The sequence below is a fragment of the Phyllobates terribilis genome, unplaced genomic scaffold (assembly GCF_046119375.1).
Source record: "Phyllobates terribilis strain yellow unplaced genomic scaffold, ASM4611937v1 Scaffold_5__5_contigs__length_657084704, whole genome shotgun sequence".
Classification (NCBI taxonomy): domain Eukaryota; kingdom Metazoa; phylum Chordata; class Amphibia; order Anura; family Dendrobatidae; genus Phyllobates; species Phyllobates terribilis.
The window spans coordinates 107,820,654-107,845,684 of record NW_027362765.1 but is presented as its reverse complement, the minus strand read 5'-3'; the positions used below and the strand labels follow the sequence as shown (position 1 = coordinate 107,845,684).

The 25,031-nt window shown below is 41.8% G+C and overlaps 1 protein-coding gene across 3 annotated transcripts in view; it reads left to right on the top strand.

Annotated features, from left to right (window-relative positions):
• Positions 1–25,031, top strand: part of ATP9A (ATPase phospholipid transporting 9A (putative)) — a 133,905-nt gene that overhangs the window by 5,722 nt on the left and 103,152 nt on the right. For all 3 annotated transcript variants that reach the window (XM_073682737.1, XM_073682738.1, XM_073682739.1), the window contains exon 2: positions 19,553–19,697. In XM_073682737.1, coding sequence (XP_073538838.1) covers positions 19,553–19,697 — 145 coding nt within the window. The remainder of the gene's footprint in view (positions 1–19,552; positions 19,698–25,031) is intronic.

The window sequence follows — 25,031 nt, the reverse complement described above, 5'->3', positions numbered from 1 at the left end:
AAAACTCTCAGTTTCTTCAGAGAGTCGCCGGTGATAGTTCTATGTACCTCTGTGCAGGCTTGGAGCACTAGCAGTTGGCTAGTTTCTTCTTTAGTGCCCTTGGAGGACAGTTGGCGTTATCTCTCTGGTGTCTGCTCAAGCTAAGTGTATCGCCTTTGTTTGTTTACTTTGTTGTCTTTAGTTTGTAGTGGAGCTTGACTAGTGCTCACCCCGTCCCCTCCCTATCTAGGGCCAAGTTCTAGGGACATTCAGGAATTAGGTTCTTGCTCGGCTATAGGTGTGGAACCTATATAGGAATGATAGGGAAGGCAGGGCAATAATAGATCTGCCTAGGGGTCTCCACTCCCCCTTTCCCTAGTTGTTGAGCTTCCTTCCCCCCTTTCCCGTCATTGTACACTTGTGCCTTCCCTCACCTCGCGTGACATTTGGGCCCCACATAGTTCTCCATACAGTATAATGGGCCCCACATAGTGCTCCATACAGTATAATGCGCCTCACATAGTGCTCTATACAGTATAATAGGCCCCCCTGTGGCCGGCGTTCATAGGAGCCCTACTATGTGTAGCACAGGCAATCGGATGATTTCAGCTTCAACTCTCTTAAGGAGACTATTGAAACAAGTAAAAAAAAGTTTTAAAAAAATATTAAAACAATTAAAAAACATAAGTTCAAATCACCCCCCTTTTGCCTTCAAAATAAAACAAAAAGAAAATACACATTTAGTATCCCTGCGTTCAGAATCACCTGATCTATCAAAATGTAAAGTAAATTAATCCAATCGGTAAACGGCGTAACAAGAAAAAAAATCAAAATGCCAGAATTCTGTTTTTTTGGTTGCTGCAACCCACAACATTGCAATAAGGAGACTTAACAGGTGATCAAAACATCGTTTCTACACCAAAATGGTATCAATAAAAACGTCAGCTCGGCGCACAAAAACTAAGCCCCAGATCCCGAAAAAACGCTACAGGTTTCCGAAAATGGCGACATTTTTGTTTCTTCTAAATTATGGATTTTTTTTTCACCACTTACAAAAAATGTATAGGTTCTTTTTTATTTATCTGCAAACTCGTAATGACCTGGAGAATCATAATGGCAGGTCAGATTTACTATTTAGTGAACATGGTAAATAAAAAACAAACAAAAAAAACAACAATTGTGGAATTGCACTTTTTTTGCAATTTTACCGCATTTGGAATTTTTTCCCGTTTTTTCCAGTACACAATATATCAAAGGTGACGTTCAAAAGTACAACTCGTCCCGCAAAAAACATGCCCTCACTCGGCCATATTGATGGAAAAATAAAAAAGTTGTAGCTTTGGGAAAAAGGGGAGCAAAAAACTAAAATGCAAAAACGGAAAATCCAAAGGTCGTGAAGGGGTTAAAGAAGCCCTCCCATTAAAATTTGTATCCTCTTAATATATTGCAGTTATCATATTATACAGCATTGTGTACTTACAATTGCTCATTTTGCCTTTCTACCCAGCTAATTATTCTCTTTTCCATTAGGTCTATGATATCCTGTGATTAAAAAAATGACTAGCTGAATCCTTCTAAGCGCTATGTAGAAACAGGAGGTAAATTTTCTCTGCACAAGTCATGAGTCACTGCAAAGGTCTATGGTAGGGGGGAGGAGGAGCAGCTGGTCATGAGTTGCAGAGGGGCATGATATATGTAGGGGCAAGAGACTTCCTGTTTCTTCATAGAGCAGAGAGAAGAAAGGAATTGGCTGGGTAGAAAGGCAAAATGAGCAATTGTAAGTACACAGTGCTATATAATATGATGATTGCAATATATTAAGTACTTTTATAGGAGGAGTGCTTCTTTAAATAAGGGTAGCTACTGTACGTGTGTACAGTAGCTACCCTTATGCTTAAAGAAGCACTCCTCCTATAAGCAGGTTCCTCCTATAGCAGGTTCAAGGGAGAAAAAGCAGTGGAGTAGACTTACAAAATTGTAGGTGACATTTTAACAAATCTCATGTACTACATTGCAGACAGATAACAGGAGAATAGCACTCACACACGTCTATATGTTGCAGTACACAAAGTCACGAGCAATTTGAGAACAAAAATCCAGCAGGTTTGGATTATTGTCATCAGTTGTCTTGTGGTCGTGTTCCACCATGCAACCACATTGACAATTATTTGATGCGTTGTGACAATGGGACATTATTATTTATTTATTATTAGGCTTTCCTTATATAGCGCCAAAATATTCCTCAACGCTTTAGACACCATCATCACTGTCCCCATTTGAGTCACAATCTATCATCATGTCTTCAGAGTGTGGGATGAAATCAGAATACGTGAAGACACACAGACACGGGAATAACATACAAACCCCTTGCAGATGTCCTTGATGGAATTTGAATGCAGGACTATAACACTACAAAGCAACAGTGTTAATCACTGAGCCACCCAGCTGTCCATAATATTGCACTCTTCACCTCATTTCATCAAAGCGGCTGTGTAGCTTTATCCCTAGATCGGACATAATTAATTATCTTTTTGCCACTCAACATAACTGTCATAAAGTTTTGTAACCATTGCATATTCATTAGATAAATAGAAGAAATTACACAATGTTATTCTCTTTCTAATATAGTCTGTGTCTGTTACTTTCCATTGTCAAAATGCCGGCTGGCACTCAAGGGAAGGTTCTTGTTTACTTCCTTCTCTGAACCAGTCCTGACATAAACCTTCTCACAGCTGAGGGTTTGTTACAATGTACCCAAACTAGATCTGCAGCACAAGTCTCTATCATCTCCTTCTAGTTTTTTACACTTTTCCTGTACTAAACATTGTATCCTCCAGAATTCCTCCCTGTTTAGATCACAGGACAGGATTGGTTAGCAACTGCTAAGCTGTTATGTTCACACATAGCGTTTTTTCTCTGCATGAAAAACCCAGCATAAATGATCCTGTTTTTTTTCTGCAATTTTATTTGGAGATAAGCCATTTTTATCTCAATAGGGAAAAACTACAGTAAAAACAATGTTAGAATTGACATGTTGCAATTTTTAAAAAATGTCACATGCCAAAAACTGTTTAAAAAAAAAAAAAAATAGAAAAAAAATATAATATATATACACAGTACAGACCAACAGTACAGTACAATTCTCATAGTCATGAAAATACAGAAAAATCTTTAAATGAGAAGGTGTGTCCAAACTTTTGGTCTGTACTAATATATATATATATATATACAGTACAGACCAAAAGTTTGGACACACCTTCTCATTTAAAGATTTTTCTGTATTTTCAGGGCTATGAAAATTGTACATTTACACTGAAGGCATCAAAACTATGAATTAACACATGTGGAATTATATACTTAACAAAAAAGTGTGAAACAACTGAAAATATGTGTTATATTCTAGGTTCTTCAAAGTAGCCACCTTTTGCTTTGATGACTGCTTTGCACACTCTTGGCATTCTCTTGAATGCCCCGTCTCATGCTGCACATAACACATCTGCATCTCTGGCTGCTATAGGCATAAAAGGGGACAAACTTATGGTGTGGCACCCATGCTCCCCTGACCTCAACCCCATTGAGAACCTCTGGAGCATCATCAAAAGGAGTGTCTATGATGGCGGGAGGCAGTTCACATCTAAGCAACAGCTCTGGGAGGGTATTCTGTCCTCATGCAAAACAATTAAAGCAGAAACCATCCAAAACCTGACAAATTCAATGGACGAGAGAGTTTAGAAGCTCCTTTCGAACAAGGAGTCCTATGTGCAAATGTAACATCACCTAGAATAAAGTTTTGAGTTGAAAACTGTTTGATTTCAGTTTGTAATAACCTGCTAATGCTTATAATTTCAAAAATGACCATTTTTTTGTTCTTTATTAAAATGAAAAGGTTGAAAACTCTGCTGTGCATAATAATTTGGAACATGCATTTTGAGAGCAGTTTGAGTTTTTTATTTTTTTTTTAAATATCCTGTTATCATAGGCAGTTTGTACAAAAACCTTTCAATTGTACTCTAATAGTTATTTGACTGGAAAATTACAATGACTGCAATTCATATAGGTAATTTGGGAAAATCTGAGAAAATATTATTTGCATAATAATTTGGAACACAGTGTACAAGAGTCTCGGTGTCTCCTCTGTAATACATGTATATATAACAGTCTGTGTCTCCTATGTGATGTATACAGCAATCTGTGTATCCTTTGTGATGAAGATGACGCGCCCCCTGGGCCATGGGGTACTCAGTGCCGGGCCGGTCGTCGCTAGGGGAGATGTCACAGTGGCGGTGACCCGGTCCGTGACTCAGGGCGGTCAATCAAAAGGGAATATTTACAGGGGATTTATAGTTTTTATATATATAGTTCGTGACACTACCTGTGGTATGCGGCTATGTGGAGCCGCCTATGCGGTGCAGATCCTCTGGAGCTGGTGTTGACGCTGCAGAGTTGGTTTAGCTCTCCACAGGTAGAGCTTAGCTCCAGGGCAGTGTAGATGTGGTAGATGTTATAGGTGATGCTGGGCGTTGTAGTGCAGGGGTGATGGCGCAGATAATAATCACAGAGACAGTGGGGTGCAGTCTTCCGAGTTTACTCACAGTTAAGTTCCTCAGGTTGCACTGTCCAGCTTACAGCCTCCCACGTCGCACTGCGTTCACCAGGCAGGGATTCAGCAATCCCTCAGGTAGTTCAAGAGTGCCTGACAGGACCCCTTTCTATGTGCCTTCCTCAGTTGTCTTCCTGCGCTGGCTCTCGCCCTCCTGCCCTGCGCCTCACAATCGGTGCCCCAATCCGGTAGCCTCGGGTCTTGTCGGACGACCTGCAATCCCCTGGACCCTCTGTGGCCACCTTTTTGGCGATGTAATTGTGGTTGTGGCCACTGCACCTTGCAAGTACAGCAGCCTCCGGTTTCTAGGTGAGCCTTGTAGTTCTCCTCTAGTTTAGGGGCCGGTCCCCTCTGCTGCTCGATCCCTCCACCGCCTGCCAGATTCGGGCGTACGGGTGGCCTCCAGCACTTCCCGTACCGCTGGGATCCCTTCTGTTCCTGGAGCCTTTCTCCTTCTCCCTCTCCTCTCTTCTCTCCTTCTCCTGGGCCTCTCACTAGGCCCGCCTCCGGAGAAGAGCTCCTGCTGAGCCTCTGCTCCCCTCACTTTCCTCCTCCAACTGACCACACTCTCTCAAGATGGCTTCCCCTTTTATACAGCTTACTGAAGTGCTCCCCTGATCTACGTCCTCCACCCACACCCACTACATGGTTCCCCCTCACTAGGTTCACCTTCACTCCAGCAACGGACCAGGGACTGTGCTCTCCCTTAGGAGCAATCTCGCCCTGCCCTACTGAAGTGGATGTGTTGGATGCAGGTGTTAGGGTCCCGGGCAGCACTGTATCCTTACCTGAGAGTGAGATACCACACCTCTGGGTGAGATGCAGTACCTCTGTGGCGACTGAACCCGTAGGGGCGCCACATATATACAGCAGATCTCCCACTGCTTGGACTCTTTAACATTATGTGAGCAGTAATGTATTTCCCCTGTGAGGAGACCCACAGTGTAATATACATCTGTGTTGGGAACAACTTACTTCTACGAGTTCTTTACAAAATTTACTATTGCAAAGAGTCACCTGCACCCCAGACCGATGCAAACCTGGAAAAGCAGTTACAAGTAACAACATCATTACTATCCCCTAAAGTCACACGCCTCACCAAAGAGAAGCAGTATCAGCCACCACACTAGGGATGAGTTATTGAAATATTTGACCAAATATAGCAGGATCATTTTTAAGTTGATAATTTTGCATGGCCCCAAATGATGGTATAAATATCCAAATGGTGCCTGGCAGAAAAAAGGATCCCCACCCGTGCTATAGAGGTATATATACCAACACACAATATAGACCAGAATATGCCTTTCGATTGTCAAAGTATTGCAATCCATAATCATGTGTATGGGTCCTCAGCCACAGACACAGATTTGGAGGGGGGGCTGGCTCTCCTTATTTTGACCATCCATTTATAGAGTCTTATTGGCAATGCTTCATGGAAAATAAGTATTCAAATTGGCGCGGTCACAGAAGGAAAGAAATTTACCTAGCTGAGGGGCTATTACTTCATAACAGCAGGTGAATGTCTGTCTTTGATAATGTCCATGTTGTAAAACTTTGGCTTATAGGTCAGCTGCCTCCAATAGGTAGAATTTCTGATAGTTTTCTTTCTTTCTAGAAGAGAGTTAATTTGCATTGACCCAGGAAAAAAAAAAGTATAAAACTTATTACAGAAATAAGATAGGAGGCTTTCACTAATTCCCATCTAAGTAGGCTTCTAATGCCTAACGATCAAGTACTGTAAATCAGCAATCAAAAATCTACAACTTCAGGCAGGAAAACAATGAAAGGCACCTGAAGGGAAGGCAAATATGTACACTATATATCAACCTCAAAGCTCTCTCTGGAAGAAACACATGTCAGTAAATAGAGTATAGATGGGAGACGGCAGTATAGATGTAAGGGCTGTGGAGGTTACGGAGCTCCTGCTTGTGGTAGACTCCTTGTCGTCTTAGGCTGTGTTCACACGTTCAGTATTACATCAGTATTTGTAAGCCAAAATCAGGAGTGGAAAAGTATAATAGAAACACGTCACCACTTCTGTATTTATCACCCACTCCTAGTTTTGACTAACAAATATTGAAGTAAAATACTGACCAAATACTGAACGTGTGAACATGGCCTTAAGGGTAGTTTGACACCTTCTGAGTATAGATCCCAATGTCTGGACCAGCTACGGGACTTCTGACCTCAACTCAACGACCTCATATATGTCTAGGAGACTGTTGAGTTCAGGTCAGGAAACCCACGGCTAGTTCACAAATATAAATCTATTCTTCGACCATGAATGTGGGATGTATGAAGCCAGTTTAGCAGAACATTAAAAAAAAATGTGAAGGAACAATGGGTCTGATTCATCCAGTCCGACGTTGGTCTTAATGAGGGGGCGTGCTGGAGTTAGACCCTCATGGTTCATGAAGAGGAGTACAGAGTATGCCTATTCACGAATCAGGAGCGTCAGACGAGCAGTGTAAACCTTACCATAAATCCTACTCTAGTCCCTGCTGGAGTAGGATTTGTCGCAAAATTTTGGTGCAACTCTTCAGAGCTTTTTCTCCCGAACTCTGGAGAGAAAGCTTTGATGAATCGGACCCAATGACTTTTCATACTGATATATAGTGATGTAATCCTGATCATATGTCTCAACTTCTAAAATAGGTAAAATTACAAAGTGTTTGTAAAAAAATAAGTACGGGTAACTTTGCAATTAAAAATCCTTACTACTCACAAATGGAAGCATTTTTCATTTTAAAGTTTATTACACGGTTATTGGCCACAACTGCGGCCTGTCAGAGGTGGCTGGTTTCCAAGGCAAGGAGCGCCTGCTTGCAAGCAGATTATTATAGAATTTTTATGTTCTGAAGCTAGCCCAGGCGCTACAACCTAGCCCTCTGATCCTGATATGTGGGGCTATAGTACTGCATGAATGTATTTTGCATTTTATCTTGTATATGGGCCATACAGCACGTAAATGAGGCTTCGCTCACATGGCAAGTTAGTATATTTGTGCAAAGTGTCCTTTGTGTTACATGTTGGTTTCTATTCTCACTGCATTTTCTTTTATACTCAATGGAGAAAATCTGCACTGCAAAGAAACAACGGGTGCAATAATCTATTATAATAGATGAATAATAGATGCAATAATAGATGAATGTACTTTTATGTCTAACAGGCAACTGACATGCAGGAATAGGGGCAACAAAGGCTTGAAAATTCACGAAAAACCAATGCACAGTTAGGTCCAGAAATATTTGGACAGTGACCGAATCTTCATGATTCCAGTTCTGCAGACCGCTATTATTGATGTAAAATAAAACAACTCAGATGCAATTAAAGTGGAGAATTTCAGGTCTTGTTAAACAGGTCATTTCAGGTTTCATGCCATTGTAGAATATTCCACTTCTTTGACTTGAATAATTCCTAGGTTGCATTCACAGTATGTTTTGGGTCATTGTCCATCTGTCCTGTGAAGCGCCGTCCAATCAACCTTGATACATTTGATTTAATCTGAGCAGAGAGTATCGCCCTGTACACTTCAGAATTCATCCAGCTGCTTCTATCTTCAGTCACATCATCAATAAACACTAGTGACCCAGCGCTATGCATGCCCATGCCATCACACTGCCTCCACCATGTTCTATAGAGGATGTGGTGTGCTTTCGATCATGAGCCGTTCCAAGCCTTCTCCATACTTTCTCCTTCCCATTATTCCTGTACAGATTGATCTTAGTTTCATCTGTCCAAAGAATGCTTTTCCAGAACTGGTTGGTTTCTTTAGATGTTTTTTTGGCAAAGTCTAATCTGGCTTTTCTATTTTTGGTTTGTTCCTTGTGGTGAACCCTCTATATTTGCTCTCATGAAGTCTTCTCTTCAAGGTAGACTAGATACTAAAACACCAAATTCCTGGAGCATGTTCTTCACTTGGGAGGATGTTGTGAAGGTTTTTTTTCACCATGGGAAAGATTCTGCGATTATACATTACTGTTGTCTTCCGTGCCCTTTTTTGCAGAATGTACCAAACTGTTGATTGGCCACCCCTAACATTTCTCTTAGCGCTCTGATGGATTTCTTTTTTCAGCCTAATGGTAGTCTGTTTCTCTTCCATTGAGCGCTCCTTTGACCACAGTTGTGAGTTCACAGCAACAACTTCTAAATGCAAATGCCACACCTGGAATCAGCTCCATACCTTTTATCTGCTTAATTGATGGATTAATGTGAAGAAAGCCCTTGCAGTCAATTAAAGAGCTTTTGAAGTAATTGTTACCTTTGGTCTCTTTAATAAGAGGCAGCTACATATTAAAGAGCTGTCATTCCTAAACCGTTACTCCAATTAGGATGTCAGTACCTTCAAATTAAAGCTGAGAGTCTACACTTTAAATCCATATTGATTATATAACTGTATTTTGAATATATTTTGGTAAACGGCTAAAATGCCAAAACATGTGTCACTGTCCAAATATTTCTGGACCTAACTATAAAGCCTAATCATTGTATGAATGAAAAGTTGTACAACTTCCCAATAATTTTTAAGATACTAGTTTGCAACCCAGTTTACTCTCAGCTAACAAGTATATCCAGTGTAGACCATACTCTGTGAGCAAAAAACACATGAGCAGCAGCTACAGAAATCTCTCTGTTAGTTTGCTACAATGTATCTGGTGTCCAGGCTGTTTAGCTCACAGAGCATTGTCTAGATTGGATACTATTGTATTCACTGCTCAACTGAGAGCAGAACTTGGGCTGTTCTGGTTTACTGCCTCTGAAACAAGTGTTTCCATTCATTGACAGCAAACAAGCGTCTAGAAAATATTGAGGAACTCAATTTCTATTTTTTCTTGTTGTATTTGTTGCTGTATTCAAAGTAGAGCAGGCGTGTAAATTAATTTTGCACAAATTTAAATATGCTTTTTATGTATTTTGCCAAGTTTGCACCTTTTTAGAATAAAAAGCCACACAATCGTTCAAAATGTCGCACATTAGGCTTCAACTGTGCAACTAGGAGTAAAGTTGCATGAAAGTTTTATAACATTTCAAGAAGTCACAAATGATGAATTAGAACATAAGGATAAAAAAAAACTATGCTGGAAAAAAAAGTGAAATTCACTTAAAAAAAGGCACACATTAAATTATTAATAAGGTGCAAATAAAAAAAGTCAATAGAACCATTTTTACTCCAGGTAAAAAAGAAGCACAAAAGCAATGGCGTTTTAGAAAAAAGTTATTCAGCTTTTTATTTATACAGTGATTAAAACGCTATTGCCACCTAATACCATAACCAAAGCATATGCCATAATGTCCAAGATCTAAATTCCTTTTTAAGTTTTAATCACATATAACCAAATCATTGTATGATGAAGAGAGTTTCTCATATATTTTGTTTTAAGTGGGGATGCTTTTCATTTTTTTTTTTTTTGCCACATCTGAATCCTGAAGTGGTTAGAAGACGTGACATGACGCGCCCCCTGGGGCCGTGGGGTACTCGGTAGCCGGGCCAGTCCTGTATTGGGGTAGTCACGGTTGTAGTGACCCGGTCCGTGGCCCAGGGCGGTCAAATAAAGAACAGTGAAAGTCAATTTGGGGAAATAAAGATTTGGGGATAATGTTCGTGATGCCACCCGTGGTATGCGGCTATGTGTAGCCGCCGCTGCAGTGCAGATCCACTGGGACTGATGGTGACGCAGCAAAGATGGTTCAGCTCTCCACAGGCGGAGCTAAGCTCCAGGGCAGTATATGGTGATTGTTGAGGTAGATGTTGCTGGTGTAGACTGTAGTGCGGGTCGGTGGCGCAGCAATTATTCATGGACACAGTGGGGTGCAGTCTTCAGGATTTACTCACAGTTATTGAGATGCTCCAGGTTACAACTGCCAGATTATAACCACCCACGTCGTCCTGTGTCCTCCGGGGAAGTGATCCAGCCAACTGTCAGATAACTTAGAAGCACTTGAACGGGACCCCTTTCTGTGTACCTCTCCAGGTCGTCTCTGTGCGCTGGCTCTCGCCCTCCTGCCCTGCGCCTCTACACAGTGTCCCGAGCCAGTGGCCGCGGGTCCTGTCGGGCAACGTCCGGTCTGTTCCCTTGGTCCTATATGGCCACCTTTTCAGCGATTATGTGTGGATTTTGGCTACTGCACATGAAAATACCGCGACCTCCGGTTTGCTAGCTGAGCCTTAAAGTACTCCACTAGTCTGGGGCCAGTCCCCTACTGTGGCCTTGATCCCTCCATGTCAGCGTGAACTCGGGCGCACGGGTGGCATCCCGCACTCGCCGTGCCCCTAGGATCCTTTCTGTCTATGGAGCCCTCCTCACTCTCCTACTGCTGGGCCCCTTTGACTGGGCCCCTTCGCTATCAGTACCGTACTCTACACAGTCCTCACTCACTGAACTCACTCCTCAGAAGAACCCCTTCTAGATGTTTCCATCCTTCTTTTATACTGTTCTGTCTGTGCTCCCCTAAACTACTTCCTCCACCCACCTCCTCTACTTAGTTCCACCTTCCTGACAGGGAACAGGCCTGTGCTCTCCCTTTGGAGCTATCTGGACCTTCCCTTATAAAGTGGTGTAGTGTTGGATGCAGGTGGGTGGGTCCCAGGCTGTACTCCTTCCTTACCTGAGAGTGGGGTACCACACCTCTGGCTGAGATGCAGTACCTCTGTGGCGACTGAACCCGCAGGGGCGCCACAGACATAAGATGGAACATGTGCACAGTAAGGTCGTTTTGACACTATCTACTGCGTTTGTTTTATGGGGCGCGTTTGCAGCGCTCTTAACGCCTAAGGTTTGAAACTCAGCCAGGTAAGTGGGCCACTACTAAAAAAAGAAAAAAAAAACGTAATTTGATGGGCCACATTCTTTGCGGGGCTAGATGAGGATTTCAGTGATACCATTTTTTTTTTTCTATGCGACTTTTTGATCACTATTTATTTCATATTTTGTGTGTCAGTAAAATAAAAAAAATACATTTTGGTGTTTTTTTATTTCAATGGTCTTCATTATATGGTTTACAGTATAGTTTTATAGCTTGAGTTGTTACAGATGCGACTATGCCGAACATGTACTTTTTTGTTTAGTTTTTACATATTTTTTTTTACATTATATTTTTCATACTTTATTTTTAATTATTTATTTTTTTTACTTTTTTTTCTATCCTATTTGGCCCCATACAATAATATTGTCTTACAGTTAATCCCATATAGTAATTCTGGCTCCATTATTGTAATAATGGCCCTAATTCTGCTGCTCTTTACATACACATTAAAAAAAAACATCCTATTCTTTTTGTCTGTTCTTCCCACTCCCTTGGCGTAAAGCCTCCTCTTCCTCATCCACAGTCAGAGCAGTGGAGGCTAGAGCAAGACATTGACGTTATGTGACGTTAGCTGCCGGCCTCTGATTGGCTGGTGGCTGATATATCTTTTTCGCGGTGCAAGGAGCGGTGGCTCTCTGCTCCACAATACATGTCAATTGAATGTGTATCCAAGGACGCACATTCAGCTGAAAAAAGAGGTTCTCCGGAACTTTGGTCTTGGAAAAAATGGTCATCTGAATTGGATAACATTTTTCTGAGTGCTGTCAGCTTTTTTCATGGAGCATAGCCTCGGACCGAACTCTGCTGCTTCTTTTGTTAGAGCCTTTAATAGGCCGCTGTTATTAGTCCTTGTGGACCTTCTTCACATTTGCTGGTTGCCGAGCTTCTGGTGATTTCATTTATGTGAAAGGACAACTCAGCTGTTTTCCTGGCCAGACTAAATCGGAGTGATGTCATCTAATCGTCTCCTGTGATGACTCTCACAGAGAACTGGATGATGTCAGATAAGGAATGCCTGGAGAATGCAGAAGCTAGAGGAAACAATCATTAACCATGGAAGGGAACACTCACTATGGTACAGAACATTGCTTCAATCAGGAATTAAAGGGGAACTCCAGTCACATGTAAATAAACCTTAACCAGGGACCCAAGTTTCCTGAAGGTTGTGCAGTGATGACGACATGGTGGTCCCCCCACTCCATTAACCCAAATACAGCGCAGAATGTTGTACTTGGGTGTTTTTAGTTAGTCTAATAAACTCTTCTCAAAACTTTCACAACCCCTGCTTCAAAGTGAACTTTCGGAAGTTGTGTGCATTGGTGCTGAATTTATAGGGTTAACACCCCTTGTGGTTTAATCATATGTCGTGCCCTCTTTTATGACATCACAGGAGATGTCGCCTTTTACAATGCAAAGACCCCATGCTTTTGCAATGGTGCGTTTTCTTGACACTCCCCACCAGATTATTATTTCTCCAGTTATGAGGTCCCCCGAGCAGACACATTGCCCTGCTTTACTTACTCACAGTCTAGCCTTAAAGGGAATGCATCACGCCACTGGCATTGGCACATTATCTTGGGTGTGGCTGGCATGGCTGTCTAGTAGCTCAATTTATAGGGCTAATACCATTGGTGATATAGGGCTAACACCCCTCGTGTTGCACCCCTTCTGCAATATCGAATGTCCTGTAACATAATCACCTGCAGGATAACTTATTTGAGGGGACTTAAGAGTCACATCAGGCAAGGTCCCTAACATTGCCAATTATGACCTCCTCGCCCTAAGTCCATGACTTTGACAACAGTCCCAGTCCCAGTCACAATGGCATTACCATGGGTGTCTTCAAGGCAGTGACATTTGGCTCCCGCTGATGTCTTTTCTCCTGTGTCATCAATGGCTGTGGATCTGAGCACTGGTGCTGCTGCAAGTACTAGAAGTGTGCACATAGTCTAAGTTGGTCAAAAATTAAAACCAGAGTGTTGGCAGTAAAAACACGTGTTTTTGCCTCATTTTTACATACTTTTTTTCCCTAAATCCATTTGAATAGGTGAAAAACGCTGAAAGAATTGACAATTACTTGAGTACATAAACACTTGTCTGCTAGTTCATACTATTATCCAGGACGATAATAGTGATTGAAATGGTTGAACAGTGATCGATACATTGTAACATCGAACATGGTGTGCTGCTTTCACACAGATAACCTGAAGTGTAGTTATGTGTTTAACATTCCAGTTCCATAAGTGATCCTATTTATTTTGAATACATGAATTCATAAAGTTTTGTACAGACTTTTCCATTGATTCTGTACAAAGAAAATCTAATTAGCGGTAAAATGTTCAATAATTTAGTTTTGTGGGTTTATATGAACAGAACTGTGTACAATAATAAGGAATATGAACTCGTCCCAATGCTCCAACAACTGCTGGACAATTGGCATGGAACACAATCAACCAATCACTGAAAGGACACGGTATAAATCGGACAGAGATCTGAACGCAATGCTTGGACTGGCTGGCGGCTCTCCCCACCCGAGCGTGACAGCTTTATGTATTTCTATGCAGCTACCACGCTCGAGCCAGTCCGAGCCCAAGTCGGGAGAGCCGCCGGCCAGTCCGAGCCCAAGTCGGGAGAGCCGCCGGCCAGTCCGAGCCCAAGTCGGGAGAGCCGCCGGCCAGTCCGAGCCCAAGTCGGGAGAGCCGCCGGCCAGTCCGAGCCTTGCTTTAATTTCTCCATCCAATTTACACAGCTGCCTGACGGCGCCCATAGCTGGACCTGTTTAGGACTTAATTTTCTTTCCTTCTTTTTGCCGATCTAATCGTTGAATAAGTGAACAATCTCCGTTAATTTTCAAATTCTTTTGTTCACCCAAACCATTTGATGCACGATGAACGAGCGTTTTTGGACACAGCGTTCAGTTGCTGAACCCACATAATTATCGTGAATCTTACTGTTAGAATCTGAAGGATTATCGGCCAGTGTAAATGCCGCTTTAGAGTTGACGGTCACTTTAGGATTATGTACATACTTTGTAGGACGGCACAAATCCGCACTACTAAAAATGACCGGGGAAAAAAAAAAATCAACAAAGCAGTATTGAGATTTATTTAAGAATAGTCACTAATTCATGCAAAATATCAGAAAAGAGTAACGCAGGTGTTAACATGTGAGCATGACGTTCACATCGCTCTCCTGCTCCTAGTAAAGGAGGACTTCACTTTATAACTGTAAAAACGGGGAGAAATGTAACATTGCTCTGTTCTGTGTGATATCCGGACACGTTAGACAGGAATGACTGGTTTATCGCTGTTCTTTGCTGTAGAACTGGTGTTTTGTAACTTGAATCCGGAAACTGCAGGTGCCGGGGCGATGTCCTTCTCTCAAGGTCCTCTGTGTAGAGACCCTGCTAATTACCAAAATAAGACATTATCTACCAAAATCTATAGGGGAGGAAAGCATGGAAGCGTTTCTCAAATGGAAAAAAAAAAACACAGCTAATATTCTCTACTATAATTTTTACACCAACCAAAATAAGTTTAAACAGTAACTAAACTTTTATTTTTTTTTTTTTATATATAATTTTGTCCTCCTTGCAAAATTATGAAACTTTGTAAATCACTATGTAAGAGGGATTTGTCTTCATTCCTGTAAAAAATTACATTTAAGTGGGGCTCCTAAACTCATGCTTTTCCCCAGTCTATTTTCCTGCCTTTAGCTGCATTGATATCAGAACGTCCTCGTTTGGAGTACAGATGATGGCAGTGATTGGTCAGTCCCTGTGTCTCACTAAGGACGCAGTCAGACGGCCGTATAAATCAGACGGAAATCGGACTGCTTGGACTGGCCACGGCTCTCACACCCAAGTGTTCCAGCTGTATAAAAATGTATGAATCTGTCACACTCTGGTCAGGAGACCCACCGGCCAGTCCATGCACTGCGGTCCAATTTATAAGGTTGTCTGACTGCTCCCAAACTTTGGGGATAAGCTGCTGCAGGAGATTGTTCTGATAAGTACAACACTCAGGAGAGGAGACAGGTGCTGCTGACTAATCACTGCCATCATCTGTACTCCAAATGATTACACTCTGATATCAATGCAGCTGAACGCAGGAAAATAAACTGGGGAAAAGCCAGGGTTCGGAAGCCACTTAAATGCAATTTATTTACAGGAATGAAGACAAATCCTATAATTAAAGTGATTTACAAAAGTTCATAACTCAGTAAAGTGATTAAAGAAAATGAAAGTTGAGTTACTCTTTAAAAATTGCAGGTATACCTATTTATTGATGACCATTTCTCTACATACAACATTTGCCTTATTCAGACGTTCAGCCCCATACGCTTTTTCATTATAGTCTATGTGGTTGTTTATGTCTGCAATTTTTTGTGTGGACCGATTGTCCTAAAAAAAAAAAAAATCTGATGCATGTCTGATTGTGATCCGATTTATGGATCAAAATCGAACATTCAAACCTATGCATCCATTAAACACCTGGACAGCACACAGATGGCATCATAGTTGCATCCTAATTATTTATTTATTAACGGCCTTTGACTTGATCTCAAGTCATGGCGACTTGATGGATGAACGATCTGTAGGAAGATCAATCTTGTACAATCCTAGATAGGTCCACCAGGGTCTTCGCCGTTACCTTGATAGTATCAAGCCATTGGGTTGTTGGTCTTTGTCTCCGCCTTGTTCCTTCTATTCTTCCGACCATGAAGTCCTTCTCCAGTGATTACTGTCTTTGTATGATGTGTTCAAAGTAGGCCAGATGTAGCTTAGTGATCCTTGCTTTTGCTTTGAAAATTAGGGAAAAGGACATGTATTATGGTATGCTCAGCAATTATGCCAACTTTAGTGTTCTCACCCACTTCTATACCCCTTTCATGGCCCTTATAAAGTATAGTGACCTAAAAAATTACCCCCATACTGCATGATATACCCCACAGTGAATTCCTCCCACTTCCCCCCCTCACACACATTATGATGACAATACAGTGGCTCCAGCAAAGTATGATGCTGCCACAATAACCCCAACACTGTATAGTACCTCCCCTAGCAAGATCCCTAAAACATGGAGCCCCACAGCCCCCACACACAGTATGAGGGGCCCCACATGCAATATGATGTCCCCAACAATTCCCATATTCTGTGTGAGGCCCCCCCACACAGTAGAATGTTACACACAGCCCACACAAAGTATGAGGGCCCCCACACACAATATAATGTCCCCAACATCCACAGCATACAATATGATGGCCCCCACAAATAATATCATGTCCCCAGCAGCCCTCTACTCAGTATAAGGGCCCCCACAGACTCCAAAACAGTATGGTGACCCCCACATACAGTTTGATAGCCCTGTATCCTACGGACACAGATTCCATTGAAATTGCAATGACAGGGGGACAGAGTTTGGAGAGGGACGTGGCACTCAGCACCGGGGTCCCCCAGCGGCCACATGGCCTGCTTCTATGTGCTGTACTCTTTGGTATGGACCCATAATAAGTGCCATGCATAATCGGCTAGGATTTTTTAAAAAATTTTGATTGTTTATACAGCGCCATTATATTCCATAGCTCTGCACAGACATCATCATCTCTGTCCCCATCGGGGCTCACATTCTATAATAATTTTCAGTAAGTCTTTGGAATGGAGGAAGAAACTGGAGAACCCGGAGGAAACCCACGCAAACATGGGGAGAACAAACAAACTCCTCAGATATTGTCCTTGATGGGATTTGAGCCCAGGACCCCAGCGCTGCAAGGCTGCAGTGCTAACCACTGAGCCACCGTGCTGCCTATGTACTGTATTAATGAGTATTTCTTAGGACGCTAGCTCTATGACACCATATAAATAAATATAATGACTTGTGAGGACCAAAGTAACAGCTTTGCCATGTGCCGTCATTACTACAAGTGCGAAGAGATATATGGCTTTAACTGGGCGACTCTGTGGTTTGGCCAGAGAATGCTCACTGGCAACCTTTACGTGAATATTAATGTCCCTAGTAGCAGTTGTCACCTAGGCTTCACAGAAACTAGAGATGGCTGAGATTTTTACTAGATAGTAATTTTTATTTTGTTATTTTTAAGGACAAATAGTCCAACATACAAAAAATCCTTCTCCGGCTCCAGTTGATCCTGGAACAAAGCTTCTCAATGTCGGATGAAGGTGCCGCCACTTGAACAAAGCTGTTGAATGACGTGTGTTGTTCCAGTTGTCTTGGGCAGTGACCGCCAGCTCACTGAATCAACATCCCGGGACTCTTTCCGTCAGGCACCGATCGTGTTGCTCCAGGCGCCCCTCTTCAGCTGACAAGAAATGTTATTTATATTGTAAAGTCAGAGAGAAGTTCTGATTATCCGGTTACTAAAATGTGAAAATCCCTGTTCTGCAACCTTCGCTGCTTTGTCTATCCTAAATCTTAAGCATATAGACGAAAATGCTTTAATCGGGCATCCGTAGGGTCTCAGAGGGTCTGAGTTTGCTTGCACCTGTTGGACAGCAGGGGTTTACCACGGGTGCGGTGTGCCGTGCATTTGTAAAAATAAATTACTGATTTTCTTAAGGAAGGAAAATATGTTCCAGCATCAGGGTCTTCCATAAAAATCCATGTTTTTTCTTTTGTTGAAATATTCAAAAATTCAGTTTTGTTTTTTTTTCCCAGACAAAGCAAACCCCCTCCACCATACTACATAAAAACATCTAAAATAAAGAGCAAATGCATTTTGGACGCATGTCCTTAATCATTGCAATCATCAAGCATGGTGGAGGAGTTTGCGTTTTTCTGAATTTTTCAACAAAATAAAACTCCTCCACCATACTTGATGATTGCAATAATTAAGGACATGCGTTCGAAACCCGTTTGCTCTGCATTTTATATGTTTTTATGAAGTATGGTGGAGGGGTTTGCTTTTTCTGAAAACAAACAAAAAAAAACAACTGAATTTTTGAATATTTCAACAAAAGAAAACATGGATTTTTATGGAAGACCCTGATGCTGGAACATATTTTCCTTTCTATTTCCCTGGTGCACCACAACTTCCGTGCAGTGGATCTCCATTTGGGGGAGCTGACTATAGAGGTTTCTTCTCTCCTTATTAATACTGATATTCAGAAGTCCGGGGCTGTAAGGAGATGAACACGCTTTGGCTGATTATATTTACATTGGGGCGAATTTTGGCGTGTTCCTTTTGGATGCAGGATTAGGGAATGTGCACACGCAGCAGAGAATATGAGAAGCTTAAATTGATGGGTGGAGCGAATTTGAAAGCACTCCACTCAATACACAGTGTGAAAGAGAAGTTGTCAGCAGGATTTGCTATGTAATCTGAGAGCAGAATGGTGTAGGGGCAGAGTCCCTGATTCCAGTGATGGATCACTTATTGGGCTGTGTGCTGTAGTTTCAATAATATCAATGTTTGATTCTATTGAAAACCAAATGTATCAACTCTGTCCACAAAAAACGTAATCCAGCATCACAGCAGCTTTCAGTAGACAACTCTGCGTCCATGTGCGTGCGCTCAACAGAAAAATTAAAGGGCTGGGGGCCACCAGGGATCTGTCCGAGGGCCGGAGCAGATAACAACATGTCTACGACCCGCAGGCTAGGGGTTCCCCGCTCCTTGGACTAGGCGTTGTGGTTTATTGTGCAACACAATGCTCAAGAAAATCTGTCGAAACTGTGGCGCACATTTTTGCCACCAAAGTAAGCCAACGACTATGTGCTATAAACAGACTAAAAGTTAGATTTATCAAACGGCTTGAACCATATTGATAAATTTGGCATTTTATAACAGTTTAGTCAATGTTTGTACTGTATAAGAATCAGTCAGTTTTGATAAATCTGCCCCAGTGTTTTTCTTTTTCCAATATTTCTTCTGTCCGCTAGAGCCAATGACAATTCTGGCCAAAATTCAGCCAATCCAGCTTGTTACTTATCATTATAGACTGTGAAATAAAGTACCCACCAAATTAAAGATGGAAAAGCCCATCTTGTATATACTCTGTAATTAGCGCTAAATATCCTCTAACTAATTGCATCTTATCTGTAATTGGCCTGGAATTAAGAAATGTAATCTCTGAAGAACCGTTGCAGGCACATCTCATGATACATTATCTCATTACACTATTAAGTATTTCTCCGTATTCCTTTTTTAAAGGTGCTGCGATTGTTTGGGGTGCTGCGGCCGTCGGGAACTGAGGCCAAGAACTGTCTGGCTTGGACACCCCGAAAAAAGAGAACAAAGATATCCACGGAACGTCATCAACAATCAGAAATACAACTTCTTCACATTTCTCCCAGGGGTAAGACCTTTTCTCGCCCAGAAGCTTTTGCGCCTGGTACGCTATATGCCAGGCCGGAGCCATTACTGCAGAAAGCTGCTGGGTATTTACCTTTTAGCAATTAAGTTTAGCAATTAGGATTTCTACAGCCTCCAGGCCTGAAACCACACAGAGATCCCAATGAATGAGTGAGTCAGGCAACATTACTTAAAGGTTTTTTTTTTTTCCATTTCAGACATATATGGTAAATCCACAGGATATACCATAAATATACTTGTGGATTGGTCATCTGGGACCTGCACCTATATTAAAATATAGATCCTGCAGGATATGGCCCCCACCATCTCACTTGTGGATGTGCTATAAAAGCCCAAGTTGTTTGAGATTGGAATAACCCCTTCAAGCCCATGCATGCGGCATTGCCGTCTATTGCCGCTCATTGTCCTTACATGTTCTTATTATGGTGTGGGGGCACTCAGTGCTCTGCCATATGGTGCCTCTCTAAGGCACAGCATTCTCTGTATAAGATCAGAGGCACATGGCGGTATCGTATAAGACCACATAACTATGTGGATTAGGGCCATTACAACATGGTTATATAGTACGGCTTTGTGCATAAAGCCTTAAAGTGGTTCTCCAGGCTTGGGGTTAAACTCTGTAGTCACTCTGTGTGCGCGCTGTCAGAATTCCCCAGTCCCGAGAGCTGACACATGACTGCATACATACTGTCACATGCCGACTAGACATGCGTGGCCTCCCTCAATACAAGTGAACTGAGTGAGGCCTGACACGTCTAGTCGGAATGTGGCTGGAAGTATTCAAATCACATACTTGTGGTCAAATGATCGCCAGCTCCCAGCATCAGAGGATCCTGACAGTGTGCACTGTGAACGCTGTGAGGATTCACAAGTCTGCACTCACATAGAATAACTACAGATTTGAGCCAGGACCACCCTTTTAGGGTCTGGCAAACTGGTGTTGTGTGGTGATCTATGCTGAAAGTTTATACACATTACTGCATATGTGAAGGATAACCCTTTCAGTGCTAGGCATCCACATGCACAAATAACTTGTTGTGAAGAAGGGACACCTTTATCAGCAGCTTATCTCCGTTGAGAAAAGTAGGACCAGGCATTGAAATTCAGTATGCCCCAACAGCGTCTGTCAGGGGAGACATGGGAAGAAACCCCATGCACTTATATTGTAACCGTCATATTAATTTTTATTTCATATACAGTACAGACCAAAAGTTTGGACACACCTTCTCCTTTAAAGATTTTTCTGTATTTTCATGACTTTGAGAATTGTGCATTCACACTGAAGGCATCAAAACTATGAATTAACACATGTGGAATTATATACTTAACAAAAAAGTGTGAAACAACTGAAAATATGTCTTATATTCTAGGTTCTTCAAAGTAGCCACCTTTTGCTTTGATGACTGCTTTGCACACTCTTGGCATTCTCTTGATGAGCTTCAAGAGGTAGTCACCGGAAATGGTTTTCACTTCACAGGTGTGCCCTGTCAGGTTTAATAAGTGGGATTTCTTGCCTTATAAATGGGGTTGGGACCATCAGTTGTGTTGTGCAGAAGTCTGGTGGACACACAGCTGATAGTCCTACTGAATAGACTGTTAGAATTTGTATTATGGCAAGAAAAAAGCAGCTAAGTAAAGAAAAACGAGTGGCCATCATTACTTTAAGAAATGAAGGTCAGTCAGTCCGAAAAATTAGGCAAACTTTGAAAGTGTTCTAAAGTGCAGTTGCAAAAACCATCAAGCGCTACAAAGAAACTGGCTCACATGAGGACCGCCCCAGAAAAGGAAGACCAAGAGTCACCTCTGCTTCTGAGGATAAGTTTATCCGAGTCACCAGCCTCAGAAATCGCAGGTTAACAGCAGCTCCGATTAGAGACCAGGTCAATGCCACACAGAGTTCTAGCAGCAGACACATCTCTTCAACAACTGTTAAGAGGAGACTTTGTGCAGCAGGCCTTCATGGTAAAATAGCTGCTAGGAAACCACTGCTAAGGACAGGCAACAAGCAGAAGAGACTTGTTTGGGCTAAAGAACACAAGGAATGGACATTAGACCAGTGGAAATCTGTGCTTTGGTCTGATGAGTCCAAATTTGAGATCTTTGGTTCCAACCACCGTGTCTTTGTGTGACGCAGAAAAGGTGAACGGATGGACTCTACATGCCTGGTTCCCACCGTGAAGCATGGAGGAGGAGGTGTGATGGTGTGGGGGTGCTTTGCTGATGGCACTGTTGGGGATTTATTCAAAATTGAAGGCATACTGAACCAGCATGGCTACCACAGCATCTTGCAGCGGCATGCTATTCCATCCGGTTTGCGTTTAGTTGGACCATCATTTATTTTTCAACAGGACAATGACCCCAAACACACCTCCAGGCTGTGTAAGGGCTATTTGACCAAGACGGAGAGTGATGGGGTGCTACGCCAGATGACCTGGCCTCCACAGTCACCAGACCTGACCCCAATCGAGATGGTTTGGGGTGAGCTGGACCGCAGAGTGAAGGCAAAAGGGCCAACAAGTGCTAAGCATCTCTGGGAACTCCTTCTAGATTATTGGAAGACCATTTCCGGTGACTACCTCTTGAAGCTCATCAAGAGAATGCCAAGAGTGTGCAAAGCAGTCATCAAAGCGAAAGGTGGCTACTTTGAAGAACCTAGAATATAAGACATATTTTCAGTTGTTTCACACTTTTTTGTTAAGTATATAATTCCACATGTGTTAATTCATAGTTTTGATGCCCTCAGTGTGAATGTGCAATTTTCAAAGTCATGAAAATACGGAAAAATCTTTAAATGAGAAGGTGTGTCCAAACTTTTGGTCTGTACTGTATAAATAGTACACATGAAAAGAAGAAACTTTTGTAATATATATTCTCAGAAAAATCTGCTTCTTTCTCCTCCTTAACTGATCATTCACTCTCAGTTCATGGGTAAAATCTGTATTCAGTGAACACAGACTTTCCCATTACAGAGATAAGAGATGACAGTTGGTGCTTTTAAAATTCTATGGAGGGAGGAGCTAGAGGCAGACATAGACATTCTTCTGCAAGTTCTCTTAAAACAACAGCTACAGCTCTCCATAGAACTTTATGAGCACCAACTGTGATCTCCTATCTGAGTAATGGGAAATTCTGAATTCACTGAAGACACATTTTACCTCTGAATTGAGAATTTTGAGTATGAAAGAACAGTCCAGGAGGAGAAAGAAGTGGATTTCTTTAATAAGATATATTACAAAGTTTCTTATTTTCATGTGTACTATTGATTTATGGGGAAAAAATTGTGGTAACGCTTTACGGTAGTCAGCTGGTCCTAGTGTATAATCCGTTTTAGGCCATGTTCCCACATGGTGTAAACACTTTTTTTTCTACTCTTTTTTTTTTTCTTCAAAAAATGCACACCTTTTAACCATTTAAGCAAAGTGGATGTGATTGCATTGAAAACACATGACCGATGTGCGTTTAAAGGGAATCTGTCACCTTGTTTTTACTATGTAATCCGAGAGCATTATGATGTGGGGGCAGAGACCCTGATTCTAGCAATGTGTCATTTATTAGACTGTGTGTTGTTGTTTCAATACAATCAGTGTTCTATCAGCAGGAGATTATCACTGCAAGACTAGGTGTCTCGTGCCTCCTGGTCAACCGCTCTATGTAGCTCCGCCCCATCACTGATTAGTAGCTTTCTGTCAATGTACTGTGTTCACAGAAAGCTGCCAATCAGTGATGTGGGCAGGGTTATACAGGGCTCAGCATTCTGAGCACTGCAGAGAAAACTGTGATTGTATCAAAATGACAGCATGCAGCCCAGCAAGTGACACTTCACTGGAATCAGGGTCTCTGCTCCTACATCATTCTGCTCTCCGATAGTAAAAGTGTATTGACATTGGTGATGGGTGAGCGTTCTCTGGGTACTCGATCAAGTATCGAGCAGTGCTGAATATTGCCTAGTTCCTGTAAGAATCATATGAGCCGCGCGCTGCACCGTAACTGGGTTTTCCACTGCTGGGAGCCAGGGTCCCTCTCTCTCATCACTAATTAACATACAGTATTTCCTTTAAAGATGCATGCATTTTTTCCTTATAGACTTTTATGGGGAGCCTGATATAATGCTTGTTAAAAAAAAATACATACAATTGCATTTTTAAGTGCAGAATCTAAACATTTCTGCATTAAAAAATGCATAAAAAACTGCTACAAATAAAAAAAAACAACTGCAACAAATCCACACCAAAAAAATCATAGTAAAAGGAGAAAAGTGTAAAAAAAAAATTGCAAAACAAATCAGAACAGATTGTCATTGTTAATATTGAGGGAGACCTCTGCAGATAAATCAGTGTTTTCACACATGGGAATATGGATTTAGACCCCTTAATATAAAATCAGCACAGGCAGCAACACATTCATGGTGGGATTGATTGAAAAAAGGTTTGGATGCAGTTTTAGAAGAAAATAACATAAATAATGATGCAAATGTGTAAACGTATTTTCTGAATGTTTAGTTCGGTGGATTGATAATTAGGATCTGCGACGGACTGGATCCTGCATTCATCCCTCGGTTGAACCTAATGGACATTTCCCTTTTTTCCCCGTTTTTAACTATGTGACATGAATGAGCAATATATCACTACATAACTTTGCAGAGTGTTACTTGTTGGCACACGCTGTCTGCAGTGTTGTTCGTGTTCCATCAGATAATAAAGGATTCTGGAGAGTTTTTAACATTAAGGATTTATACTGATTTATTATATTATTACTGTGTTTTTTCTTTAACATCGCGACTTTGTGACAAATGAAATGTTTAACAGTAAGTACAGACCCTACTCCTTTCATAGCTGAACTCTGACCTCACAGCAGGGTCTGGTGTGATCTAATGACCCCCTGGGGGGCTCGGGGCCCATCTGTGGCTTCAGAAGTGTACAACATATATTATCTTCAGACCTGTAAAGTCCCTGTATGAGCTCTGACACTTTCTTGCATTGCCTTCTCTGAAGATACTTCGGCCACTTTATTTAAAAGGAAAACATATTGGAGTTTGCTCCATGTAAATAACGTCCTGCTGGTTACCCAATCATGGCAAGAAGCCGAGCCGTCTCCTGGGGGCAAAGTGTCCGTAATTAACACCTTGCTGGGGGGCAAAGGGGGATGTTGACAGCTGTTAGTACAATTGACCATTTTTTACACTCTTAACTGTTATATGTTCAGTTGTTTAAGAAAAAGCCATTTATAAAGCCGGACACGGACAGGATATGGAAAGCGTCCGACAGATGGATGACCGAACACGGCAATGCACAAAACTCATCACAGGCAAAAATAAAAC